The sequence below is a fragment of the Mirounga angustirostris genome, unplaced genomic scaffold, assembly GCF_029215605.1.
Source record: "Mirounga angustirostris isolate CCGP_5_RB_7025 unplaced genomic scaffold, mMirAng1.0.hap1 SCAF_5, whole genome shotgun sequence".
Classification (NCBI taxonomy): domain Eukaryota; kingdom Metazoa; phylum Chordata; class Mammalia; order Carnivora; family Phocidae; genus Mirounga; species Mirounga angustirostris.
In genome coordinates, this window is record NW_026991713.1 from 174440721 (window position 1) to 174454415 (window position 13695).

The following is a 13695-nucleotide window of genomic DNA, read 5'->3' on the forward strand; positions in this document are numbered from 1 at the left end:
CCCCGCTCTGCAGGGAGTCTGCTTCTCCCTCTCCCACTCCCCCTGCTTGTGTTCCTGCTCTCTATGTCAAATAAATAAAATCTTTAAAAAAAAAAAAAGTGAATCTGTTTCCTTTTTTCTGGGTCTAGAGAATGTGAGGGTGGAAGACAGATTTTGGTTGGTGCCAGGTCACTCACTAGGGGACCTGTGCTGAGAGTACTTGAGGATTTCAGAGTTCATTTCTGTAAATCAAGGGCTGGATTTCGTCTAGTTTTTAAGACTAATGTATTTGTATAAATGAGTTTTCATTTAAAAAAATTTTAAGATTTTATTTATTTGACAGAGAGAGACACAGTGAGAGAGGGAACACAAGCAGGGGGAGTGGGAGAGGGAGAAGCAGGCTCCCCGCGGAGCAGGGAGCCCGATGCGGGGCTCGATCCCAGGACCCCTGGATCATGACCTGAGCCAAAGGCAGTTGCTCAACGACGAGCCATCCAGGTGCCCCTCATTTAAAAAATTTTTAATTTACACTTTTGTCAACTATAACTCAATAAAATATAACATTTAAATGAAAGGCCTAGACAGTGACATCAGCCAAGATGGAGGACTAGGAAGCTCCGGGCCCCCACCCCCCCCAGACGCAGTAGACAACTCCAGACTGGCTGAAATACCATCTACAAACATCTACAGCAAGCAAGCAAATGCCCAGTCAAGAAAAAGCCACATTCGCAATGATAGGAAATTTCAGTGTTTTCACTCACCCTTGCCCCCGCCCCACTCCCTCCCTGGTGTGGCATGGCATGGTTTGGGGGAAGGGCAGCCAGGTCCCCTTAAGCCTCCAAACGGGGCCACCCAGCGAAAGTCTTCCTCTGCACAGAAATGGTCTACAAGACCTGGGACATTTTTCAAATGCCCAATATTCAACAAAAGATCACAAGGCAGAAACAAGAAAACATGGTAACCACAAATAAAATACCTGTAGGATATACACAAAAGCAAATGAGAAAGGAACCAAAATGTCCCTACAGAAAAAAAAAATCACCTGAACACAAAGGAAGGCAGTAATGGAGGAAAGGAGAAGGGAGAAGGCTGTAAGACACAGAAAACAAATAAAATGGCAAAAGTAAGTCTTCTCCAATCAGTACTTAGTTTAAATGTAAACGAATTAGGGGCGCCTGACTGGCTCAGTTGGAAGAGCATGCAACTCTTCACCTTGGGGTCATGAGTTTGAGCCCCACGTTGGGCGTAGAGATTACTTAATAAAATTAAAAAGAAAATGTAAATGAATTTAAACTCCATAATCAAAAGACACAGATTGGCAGAATGGATAGAAAAGCAGGGTCCATCCGGATGCCGTCCACACAAGACTCACTTTAGATATAAGGACGCACGTGGCTTGAAAGTAAAAGGATGGAGGAAGGTATTCTGTGCAAGCGTAATGACAGGAGGACAGGGGTAGCTAGACTGATGTAAGACAAAATAAACTTCAGGACAGAAACTACTCAAGAGACAGAGAACAGCATCATATAACCAAAAGGTCAGTTCGCCAAAAAGATCGGAGAGTTACAAACATATATGCATCAGACGTCAGAGCTCCGAAACATCTTAAGCAAACACTGACAGTAATCGTGGGAGAGTCTAATACTCCGCTCTCAGTAATACACAGAAGCAGCAGCCTGAAGTTCAGGAATGAAAAGGGGACTTGAACGACACTGTAAACCAATCGCACCTAACGGACACATACAGAACACCATCCGACATAATCTCATATATAGAAAAACCTAAGAAAATACATAGCAAAAAACTGTTAGGACTAAAAAACAAATACATACCACCTTCCTAAGGAGCCTTTTAGGCATTTTTATCAAATCAGTCCCCCAAACAAGGGAACCATACTACTTCAGTTAAGAGAGTGTGGTCCAGGGGCGCCTGGCTGGCTCAGTCGATGGAGCGTGCAACTCTTGATCTTGGGGTCATGAGTTCGAGCCCCACGTTGGGTGTGGAGGTTACTTGCTTTCATACATACATAAGAAAGAAAATATGGTCTAGTGTAAAAGTAATACTGTGTTGTGAAGTTAGCATATACAGAAGTAAAAAGTATGATGTCTACAGCACAGAGGAAGGGAGGGGAGAAATGGAAGTTACCGCTGTAGGCCTCTGAGGTAGGTGATGTGTGTTTGAACACAGACTCTGATACGTCCGAGAGGAATATGGTAACTCTTGATAATTCACTAAAAACAATGCATGTTATCCAGAAACACACAAAAAATTTTATCACTACTTTCATGAGGTGTAGCAGTCAAAATAGTCCTGAATTATATTTGGTAGAGTTTTAAGATTTTTCATCTATTATCTATGCACGATGTAGGTCCACTTTTTTTTTTTTGGACTCATCATTAACTTTTGGAATTAAAAATAAGCTAAAGGTAAGAACTATCTTACACGATTATACAGAATCCCATATAATTATGGCTTGTTTAGTATTTCCCAAACTCTTCTGTCTTACAGACCAGGAGAACATACCAACCAGAACTGAGACTGGTATATAGTAATTAATTTTTTAGTTTGTCAAAGATAACATTAAAAAAATTAATAACCTATCACTAGGATTTCAAGGACATTTTAATAGCAAAACTTTTCATGATAAGACTCATTGATTGTCCTTTATGAACCTCACTTTGGTGCATCGATTTTTCTCATCTTTCTACTGATGGGCAAGAATTTCTGCACCAGCTCACGGTGGGTTCATAATCCAGTGTTTGTTATCCCTGGTTTTCCCCCTACTCTCCCATCCCTCATTAGCTGGTTCATTAACCAGGGGTGGCCCATGTGTCCATCAAAATACTCGTTTCCCCTCCCAAAGTACCCCCACCACCTTTGCAAGCTGTCTTCCTCCACACTTCCTCCCCTATCTTCCTCCAGGCTTCTTGAGCTCCACCATTTCCTTGAGACCCAACTCACATCTTTTACCTCCCACGATCTTTTTTAAAGTGAAGCCTTTCAGAGAACCTTTAGTCAGTTCTTATTTTCAAGAAACTAAACTAAAGCCTCCTAGCTTGTCAGGCTTTTTACCATGTTTGTCCACCTAAGAAAATTTATGCCAACACTATCTTAAATGTCTTTTCTTCCTGATAAAAACAAACAAAAAGACCGTCTGAACTAAAAAACGAATTCAGGGAAGCTGCGGGATACGATATAAACACGCAGAAATCAGTTGTGTTTCTGTAGGTGAACAACGAGCAACCCAAAGATGAAGTTAAGAAATGGTTCCATTTGTAGCAGCATGAAGAAGAACAGGAATAAACTTCACCAGCAAAATGAAACACTTGTACGCTCAAAACTGTAAAATTACAAAACGAAAAATTGAAGAAGACACAAAAGAAATGGAAAGACATTCTGGGTTCACGGATTGGGACACAATATTGCTAAGACGTCTTTACTGTCCAATAGGATCTCCAGATTCAATGCAACCCCTGCAAAAATCTAACAACACTTTGGCAAAACCAGAAAAATCCCCCTGAAAATTCATAGGGAATCTCAGGGACCAGGCCCCCAACCAGCCAGAACAATCTTGAAAAAGAACAATGTTGGAGACCTCACACTTCCTGATTTCAAAACACACACCAAAGCTATAGTCATAAACGTAGCTTGGTACTGACATAAAGACAGACATGTGTAGGGGGCACCTGGCCGGCTCAGTTGGAAGAGCATACGACTCTTGATCTCAGGGTCTTAAGTTAAAGCCCACATTGGGTGTGGACATTACTAGAATGAATGAATGAATGAATGCTTAAAAAATAAATAAGATGGACGTGTAGACCAATGGAAAAGAATGGAGAACCCATAAACCCCTCATGTATGGTCAAATCGACCATTCCGCGGAGGATGGCACTTGGGGACAAATGGCACTTGAAAAACTGGTATCCACATGCCAAAGAATGAGTTTGAACCTCCCTACCTTATGGACCAAAGATTTAAACAGAACAAAACTATAATAGTCTTAGAGAAAACCTAGGGGAAAAGCTTCGTGACACTGGGTTTGGCAATGATTCCTTGGACATGGCAACGAAAGAAAACTAGATAAACTGGGCTACATCAAAGTGTAGAACTTATGCGTGAAAGGAGCACTATCAAGAGTATGAAAGGCCTGCCCACAAAATGGGAGAAAGTGTGTGTAAATCCCAGAAGTAGGTGTGAATCCTGTAAGAGGCTAGTATCCAGAATATATAACATCTTTCTACTGATGGGCAAGAATTTCTGCACCAGCTCACGGTGGGTTCATAATCCAGTTCGTAACTTAAAAAAATCCAACAACCCAGTTAAGAAATGGACAGAAGATCTGAATAGATGTTTCTCCAAATGGTCAGTAAGCTCATGGAAAGATCGTCAAAATCACTAATCACAAGGAAAATGCAAACCCAAACCTCAATGAGACGGACGCCACCCTGCCCCCATTCGGATGGTTGTTACAACAAAGAAAGGAAACAAGCGTTGACGAGGATGTGGAGAAATTGGAACCTGTTTACACCACTGGCCGGGGTGTAAAATGGTGCAGTTGCTGGGGGAAACTGCATGGCAGTCCTTCAAAAAATTCAACACAGAATGACCACATGATGCAGCAACTCCACTTCTGTGCCTGTTCCCGAAGAACCGAGCGCTCGAGTCCAACAGATGCTGGCAGGCCCGTGCTCACGTAGCATCATCCACAATAACCAAAAGCGCTCCGTCGATGGGTGAGAAGATGAACAAGATGCCTCATGTAGATGCAACACAGAAAGGAAGGAAACGCTCTCACATGCTGTAACACAGACGCACCCTGAGGATGGATGCTGGGGGAAGCACGCCAAGCACCACCAGACAAGTACCATACGGCACTACTTACAGGAAACTCCCAGAGTAGACACATCCACGGGACACAAAGTAGAAGCAGAAACTCAGAAACTGCCGGCGGCGGGGGGTGGGGGTGGGGGGGGTAGGCTTGTGTTTAATGGAGGCAGAGTTGTCCTTTTGGGAAGATGAAAAAAAGTTCTGGAGAACGGAGGGTGGTGGGGGTTACACGAGCATGTGAATGCTGGACGCTTAGAAATGGTTAAAATGGTGAATTTTATGTATGTTTTCCCATAATAAAAGTGTCTAATAACAGTACTTACCTTGCAACATGCTTGGGGAACCTGGGGCACACGCCATGGAGGGCCCCCATAAACAGACCCGGTCTCTGGCCTCCCCGCTCCAGGTGCCCGACCTTCCACTTACGGATGGAGCGCAGAAGGGGCAGGAGCTCCACTGAGGAACACTCTTCTGCCCTCGCTGTTCCAAGGCTGGTTTTCCTAGAAAGCGGGGCAGTGCCGAGGGCGTGGTGTGAGCGAGCCTGGCCCAGAGCCCGGGGCCCTCAGTACGCCAGCCTCCCTCCAAACACTGACCACACGAGTCTGCCACCCCCGGGTTCTGCAGCTGACTCCCCCCTCTGAGCTGGGAACCCCTTCTCTGTGGAGAGCCCCCCCTTCAGGGCTCAGGGACCACCTACCTCCCAGGACCGGTGACCCGGCAGCAGCCCCGAGGTGGGGAAACCAAGCCCAAGGGACCAGATTCGAGGGCATGTTTCCTACCGTCAGAGTCGGGACCAGCCTTCCTCGTCACCATTGCAGAAGTTGCAAGCTGAGACCCCTCCCAGGTGTCATCTGCTCGTCACCAGAGAACCACCGAGTGTGGCTCCTGCCGGGCCCGGGGCTCGGTCCCCGAGGGGCTGAGGGAACACCTCACAGAAACAAGCATTTCCACACACATTAAGGGATGGCACGTCCTTTTATAAAATATTTATTCTAAAAAAATCACACTGTACAAATTTAGATAGAACATTCTCAATGCTCCTATTTATAAAAACGTGAACATAACAGACTGGAGTGAACCAACAAACTTTTGCGGCTGTTTTCTTTTTAAATTAGGCCGGAAAAAAGTGTTTTTCCAAGTACAGTGACAGAAAACGTGTCGAAGGCGCCCAAGAACCAGCCGATGAAAAGCGTACCGTTCCCCTGCCGCTCCCAGAGCTCACGCTCTCCCAGTGGGGTCTGACCCCACACACACAGGACAGGCGTTCCCACGGGGCGAGGGAGGCCTTGCTGACCCGCGTCAGCCGCTCGCTGAGCCCCCAGAGCCGAAGTTTGTGCTGAGAGAAAAGCCAGCACGATTTGCTCATAATTTCCTGTTTCTCTAACAAAGTGGGTTTTCCGTACACCTGTTATAAAGTCTGTACAAAAGCACAAAGCTCCTGTGAGGTGTTACTTCTGAGTTAAAAATGGACGACAGAGAACCGTCTTCTACAGTTGAAGCTGTACATTCACACAGAGGGAGAAACACGGTAAAAAATCCACGAAGCAATTCCAGGCCGGGGAATCCTGGTTTCTGGAAGGGGACCGCAGAAGCTCGGACGTCTGCGCTCTGCCCTTGCTGACGGCCCGGCCCCCGTCCCGGGCGGGCGGCGCCCCTCGGGCCACGTCTCCCGCTGCCGCGCGAGCCCAGGCCGAGGGCCCTCACAGCCAGGGGTGCCAGGCGGGGTCCATGCGGCACAGGTTGTCCAGGCTGTTGGCGGCGGCCACCAGCGTGTTCACTTTGCTCTCCCCGCCTTCGAACTGGGCCAGGTTGTGCAGGCGGGTCATGATGGCCGTGACCGCTTTCTGCACCAGGGACACCAGCTGCTGGCTGTCCATGTTCTCAGGCTGCCCAGCGGCCGAGAGTGGAGAGGAGGTGTCCTCCTGCGTTTTTTTGTGCCAAGCGATGATCTCGTCCCGAAGCACCGTTTTCAGAATGCCGTCCACCTGCAAGAGGAGAGAAGAAAATGGTGCTGGCTGATCCAAGCACAACCCGGAGGGGCGGCTTCCTGACGAGGCTGGGCCTGGCCACGGCAGGCCACAGTGCCCAGGGCCTCGTCGATGCACCAGGGAAGCCGCCTGGGGTCCAGCAGTGGCCGGCCACAAGGCACAGCTTTTTGGTCTGAGCAGGGCACGCGGGTCCCATGGCACCTGCTGCTGACACACTGCTTCCTGGTGCCAAATGTCTGCTTCACTCCACGCATCTGAGCACCTGTCGAGGGCCTGTTCCCGGCACTGCAGCCAAGAGTGAACAAAACAGAAACCCCAACAGCCCCTTGCCCTTAGGGGGCTTTGCTCCTGACAAAGACATGCCCGACATTCCCTGTGGTGATGGGTACTGAGCAGAAACAGCAGCTGAGCCGGGCTCGGAGCGGTTCTGGGGGAGGGCGGGGTTGCTGGTGACGAGGTCACATTGGGGTGAGACAGGAAGGAGTCAAGGACGCAAGGCATGTAGCTGTCACACGACCTGTTTCTCGGGCCAAGGAGAGCCACCCTGGGCCTCCGCGTGGCCACAGCAGACTCTGGGCTCTAGCCCCAGCTCCACCACTTCTGGCCTGGGTGGCCTTGGGAGAGTTACTTTGCCCTCTGTGCCTCAGTTTCCCCATTTATACACAGGGCATAGTAATAGAGCCTCCCAAAGGTATTTTTAGAAGAGATTCCCATACAAAATGGTCTACGTTTTAGCCAACCTACTGGCATTCTCTACATTTAGGCTGTTAGGAAATTTGGGTCCAGAGTTTGGAGACAGTCTGATTCCTTCCCATCTACGCTGCACTGTCTACACAAAGAGGAATGCATGGCATTATCCAAGTTGTAACAGGCCTTTGAAATATGGGGAGCCGCCTTCATTCTTTTTAGTTTCCAAATAGATGCCATTCTAAGGACTGCCCTATGATTGCTCCCAGGAGTGTAACATTTCAATCTACGTGAGGACTTCCTATTTCAAGCCTTATGCCGCAGGTAGGTGACCGTGAACTCGCTGCATCAGAGCACAGACTGCTCCTCACGGAGAAATCCCGGGGCTATTTTTACTCATGTTCATACTCATGCTTTCCCCAAAAAGCACTCCCCACTGATGGACACGTGCAACCGAGCACTGAAAAGCACAAGACGTGTATAACGTAAAGTCTGTGTTCCCAGTTAAACAGTTAGCTAATAATTTTAAAATTTCTCTGAGTAAACGCTTTTGGAAATCGATAGGTATCTGAAGTCCTCTTGAGACACAAACTGCTCATCAGTGGAAAAAAAGAAAAAAGAAAAGAGGCACAAGTGATCTCTCCAGTTAAAAGGAAAGTAACTTGCGTTCAGTCCCCAGTTGTGAGGAGAGAATTACTCCGGTGGTGAAGACAGGCTGGGAGTCAGCGTGAACTGGATTCGAATCCCGGCCTGTCCTCCCCACTGGCCTGAGCGCCTTCCCTGCCCTCACTCCCCATCTGTACGGCCTCCCGGAGCATCTGACGGGAAGCCGCCCAGCAACCAGGGACGGGCGGCCGGGGGAAGGCACCGGGGCCCCTGGCCTGTCACCGCGACAGAGCCGCCCCATGGCTTCCTGTGGCCGAAGGTGTCCTGGGACTCCAGGGTGTGCCTTGCACGTCACAGCCCTTTAGGCCCCGTAACCACAGTGCGAGTAAGATGGGTGCCATCCTGCGGACAACACCTCTGCCCTTTTATTTTTAAGTAATCTCCACGCCCAGCGTGGGGCTCGAACTTGCCACCCGGAGATCAGGGGTCGCAAGCTCTACTCATGGAGCCAGCCAGGCGCCCGTCTTCCACCCTTTTATAGCGGAAAGATTTATATACACGCAAAACGGAAGGCAGCTATGAAACCAAGTAAACAAAACCGATGAGCAACAGTCATCGCTGGGAAAATCATCCAATAGAGGCTTCCAAGTCCTTTGTGTAAAACTGGTTCCTCAACATCCTAAATGCTTTCAGACAACAAACATTTTGAAACACTTTTTCCAGAAAGCAGCAGCTTGAATTGCGCAGCAACAATGGGCTTTCTCCCCGCTTACTAGCCGACCAGCAGCCTGTAGGCCGCGTGGTGTTTGAGCGACCCCGTGTGCGGTGCACCAGCCATTGTGGCCTACCTTGAAGTTGGGCTGGGCGAAGCACCGGGCCACGGCGATCATGGAGGCCGTCAATGGGCCGGAGACGCCGATGGTGGTCAGGAATTCGGAAATGTTGGGGGTGAGGCGGAAAGGGACGGGGCGGTTGGCATCCAAGTCTCCGGTTGCGTCGTTTATATCAAACCGAAAGTAGGCCACATTCAGTTTGCCAGTGTCCTAAACACCAGAAGGAGACAGTCTCAGAACTCACACAGCACGATGCAGATGCTGAAGGAGAGGCTCTGCCTGGTGACACCCAATTACCTGAGCGATCTGTAACATCTCGGGGTTGAGTCTATTCAAATGCAAGACGAATTCTGCAAAGCCAATGAGTGCAAGCTGGATGGTGAACATCTTCCGGAACGTCCAGTAGTCCGTGGCGTTGGGGAACGTGTGCAGAGCCCACTCTTTCAGCATGCTGCGTGGCACCATGTTACTCTGAACTTCTTTGAGGATGTCTCGAAGGACCTGAAATGATATATCACTCCACCATAGCTTCCCTCAAACTTGTTTTTTTTCAAAAGGAAAACTTTCAAATTGTAATTTTGTACTTACTTGGCACCAACAGAGTGAATTCTGTTGACAAATACATATGTGATGTCGTTTGACTAAACAAGGGGATGTCAATTTTCCTCTAGGGCTCAGGTCGTATGCTTAAAGCAACAAGAGAGCCATCGAATAAAAGCCTTAGCTGCACGATGTGTGGTATTTGTTTTACCAAGAATTTAGATAAAATCCGAACACTGTAACTTGTTAACTACAGGATATACTAGACCACTTTACAAAAAGAACAAACGAATAGTTGGATACCAACACTTCACACCTAAGACTACTAAAAACAAAAGTCTTATAAACTGAAGGAGCTAGTTTCTTAAAGCAGAGCAGATGTTACACAACACTTCACACTGAATTTCAGTGTTTCAAACACCACAAATTCAGAGACAGTCTCAGTAAAAACTTTAACTAGAGTTAATTTCGTTCTTGTTAGACCAAATGGTAAAGGCACAGGTCTATTCTGGGCTAAGTTCTACCCATAGAGAAGCCACTAGAATGCAGGCCCTAAGCAACCAAGAACCACGCAGACCATCAAGAACACTAGCACAAATCATAAAAATAAACTTAAAAAAAAAACCAAACAAAACATTTTCATATAAACTTTGGAAAATTTTTTAAATTCTGGAAATTAAAGGCTTACAACAATCTGAGTAGCTTTTAGTCAAGAAAGAAAGGCTGAATCTTAGTGACAGTGAGCTTTGCAGCAGTTTAATTACACTATTCCCCTCCCCTTTTACCCACCTCCACACTGGCCTTGAAAACCAACAACTTTGCAACCATGGCAGCTGTAGAAACCGGCAGCCTAACAGCCACTGGCATGGGCAAATGTGTTTAGTGAGCCCCCCAAAACCTCATCTCCAGAGAATTATCACTATTTAACTGGTCGCTTCCTAAAAAAAGCCCCATTCATTGGGCTTGTCTGTTGGACTGAACTCAGAGTTCAGTCAGTGAGGAGCATCCTATTTCAACTGAAGAGCATTTGCTGAAAACAATCAGTGACAACCATTTAATGCTGCAGATGCCCAAGGCAGTGATACCAGCTGGAGCACAAAAGATGAGGGCAAACAAGAGGAAGAGCTAGGGAATGAGACGACCACAAGAGGCTTTGAAGAGCTTCAACATATTCCTAAGAATCTAGAAGATCACTTGTATGCTCATGAGAAACCTCAGAAAGCCCTATGCTCTCACATGTGGTTGACCGTGAGACTACATAAACAGGAAGTGAAAGCTAAGGCAGAGATGTAAATTACTTGGACATGTTGAAGGCACCCCCTCACCACACAAAGAGGCCCTCAAAAAGGGGGAAAACGTACTGCTTCAAGGAATTTAAGAAAATCTCTGTCAAATCATTAGCTAGCTGAGCAGAGATTTCAATGGCTGCACATGACAAAAACAGACTTTACAAATTAGTCCAGGAAAGTCACTATAAACAAACAGCAACAACAACAAGCCTTGGGGAAAATTATCTCATTTCTAGAGTTGTCACCTATTATTAAAAATATCAATTTCTCAACAAAAAATCATGAGAAAAGCGAAGTAACAGAAAAACATAGCCAATACACAGTAAATAAAGTGAAATCACTTACATCCAGAACATACAACGAATTCTTAGAATCAATAATAGAAAGACAAATCATGTAATTTAAAAATGAGCAAAGGACTTGAATAGACATTCTCCAAAGAAAATATGCAAATAGCCAATTAGCACATGAAAAGCTGCTCAGTATCACTTGTTATCAACCAAAATGAATGAGAATGACTATAACCGAGAAGAATAATAACTGCTGGCAAGAACGCAGAGAAAAGAGAACCCTCATACACTGCAATCACCTGGGAAAACAGTTTGGCAGTTGATATAATGTTAAACATAAAACTTACCATGTGACCCATCAATTCTACTCCTAGGTATATGTCCAAGAGAAACGAAAACATACGTCTACACAAAAACATACACACGAATGTTCACGGTCATTAGCACTGGTCATAAGTCAAAAAGTATAAATAATCCAAAAGCCCATCAACAGACAAACAGATAAATTAAACGTGGTATAGTCACACAAGGGGATATTATTAAGCAATAAAAAGGAACAGACTACTGATACATGCTATAAAATGGGTAAACCAGGAAAACGTTATGCTAAGTGAAAGTGAGCCACAAAAGAGCACCTATTGGGCGCCTGGGTGGCTCAGTTGGTTAAGCGACTACCTTCGGCTCAGGTCATGATCCCACGGTCCTGGGATTAAGTCCCGCATCGGGATCCCTGCTCAGCAGGGAGTCTGCCTCTCCCCCTCTGACCCTCCCCCTCTCATGCTCTCTATCTCATTCTCTCTCTCAAATAAATAAAATCTTTAAAAACAACAAAAAAAAGAGCACCTATTGTAGAATTCCTTTTGTATCATAATGAAGAATAAGCACATTCACGAGACCGAGAGATTCGTGGTTTCCAATGTCAGGGGGCAGAGAAGAATAGGGAGTACAGGTAATGGGTATGAGGCTTCTTTTTGGGGTGATGAAATGTTTTAATTTTTTTTTCTTAAATAAGCTCCACGCCCAATGTGGGGCTTGAACTCCTGACCCTGAGCTCAAGAGTCACACGCTCTACTGACTGAGACAGCCAGGCGCCCCTGGGGTGGTGTCAACTGCACAACTCTGTGAATATACTGAAAACGCTGAATTGTACATTTTATTGTATTTGGGGGGGTGGAGAAGGAGAGACAGAATCTTAAGCAGGCTCCACGCCCAGCACGGAGCCTGATGTGGGGCTCAGTCTATCAACCCTGAGATCATGATCTGAAAAGAAATCAAGAGCTGGATGCTTAACCAACTGAGCCACTCAGGGACTCCTGAACTGTACATTTTAAAGGGTGAATTTTCTGGCAAGTAAATGATGTCTCAATAAAGGTATTAAAAAAAAAGCAAAGGATGAAGACGCAGCGTTAGTAAGGAAACAAGCTAGGGTACAAAGAGTAAGGGGCCATGAGACTGGCCTGTTCTGTACTGTTGCCAGCATCTCAGGCTGGCCCAACAGGACCCCACATGGTCTCTAAGCTGAACCAACCATCACCTTCATCAGTCACACGGCCGACTGTAAAACACTAGGAGACCCTCATGTCAGCAAATATTCGCAAATGGAGGTCATCAGTTTCCACAGTCAAAGGCAAATGCCGCCAAGAATACGACCCATTCATCTCCCACAAACACGTCAGAACTGTCCTTGGTCCACAGAGTGACCAGGCAGTGGCCTGGGACCTGATGAAGCTGTGACGCCAGTTCCCAAGGGAGGCCACAAGCTCTGTAGACAGAGGGACTGCATGCACGCAGGAAGCTGCACCAGACCCCAAGGCCTGGACTGCCTCAGGCCCTGCCTGTGCCCTGAACACTGCCTAGGCGGGCAAGACGAGCACCTTGTGGGCGCCATCTTGCTAAAAACGAAGTCTCCCAGGTCTCGGACTAACTGAAATGCTGACATGAGGATCCCCTAGTGTTTTATAAACAGCAGTGTGACTGATGAAGGTGATGGATGGTTCAGCTTAGAGACCGTGTGCGTGGGGTCCTGCTGGGCCAGCTAGACCTGGACGGATGGAGACAAGGACACAGCTTCCAGCTCCATGGCATCTCGCCCAGAAACTGCGAGGCCTTCTCGGAAGGCACAGGAATGACCACAGTGGCGTCTGGGGAGCAGGCCAGGAGAGCTGCCTCTTGGTGATGCACATGATCCCGTACAAAACCTCCTCATCCAGACCCCACACCTCCCCTACTTCCTGCCAAAGGCAGCAATCTGCAGGCGGGGAGGGCCCTCCGTCCAGGCCTCCTGTGGCAGGCACTATTGCTCCCTGCCAAGCGAGTTTCACCTCCCGACACAGTTGGGCCGACATGTCTCAGCGCTCACCGCTTTCTGTATTTTAGGAAGTGTTTATGGTACAGACACCGCACGTTACCTAATGCCCCAGCAGCAAACCCGATGAACGGACTACGCAGTGGATAAATAGCCTCATGTCCCTTTGACCAAGTTTGGCCGCCAAATGAGCTTCCCCTGAAGTTGCTCTGCAGCAAATGTCACTTCATTAGGGTCCGAGGCCACCTAATTTCTACCACCTCATGAGGCCAAGGAGGGAAAAAGGTACCTCTCGGCTGCCCGCGAGGCTGTAGGTGGCAGCTAGCGCTCCCAACCGCCCCGATTCGGTAC

At 47.3% G+C, this 13695-nt stretch overlaps 1 protein-coding gene and 1 long non-coding RNA gene across 9 annotated transcripts in view; both read right to left on the minus strand.

Moving 5' to 3' along the window:
• Nucleotides 1-5762: 5762 nt before the first annotated feature.
• Nucleotides 5763-13695, minus strand: part of TRRAP (transformation/transcription domain associated protein) — a 113285-nt gene continuing 105352 nt past the window's right edge. For all 8 annotated transcript variants that reach the window (XM_045875806.3, XM_054507692.2, XM_045875808.3 and 5 more), the window contains 3 exons: nucleotides 9218-9421; nucleotides 8936-9130; nucleotides 5763-6791 (listed from right to left, as the gene is read on the minus strand). In XM_045875806.3, coding sequence (XP_045731762.1) covers nucleotides 6507-6791; nucleotides 8936-9130; nucleotides 9218-9421 — 684 coding nt within the window. In that variant the 3' untranslated portion in view covers nucleotides 5763-6506. The remainder of the gene's footprint in view (nucleotides 6792-8935; nucleotides 9131-9217; nucleotides 9422-13695) is intronic.
• LOC135364593 (uncharacterized) lies at nucleotides 9678-13688 on the minus strand. The gene is made up of 2 exons (XR_010412026.1): nucleotides 13081-13688; nucleotides 9678-12525 (listed from the first exon to the last, which is right to left on the minus strand). It is a non-coding gene; the product is annotated as an uncharacterized LOC135364593 (long non-coding RNA).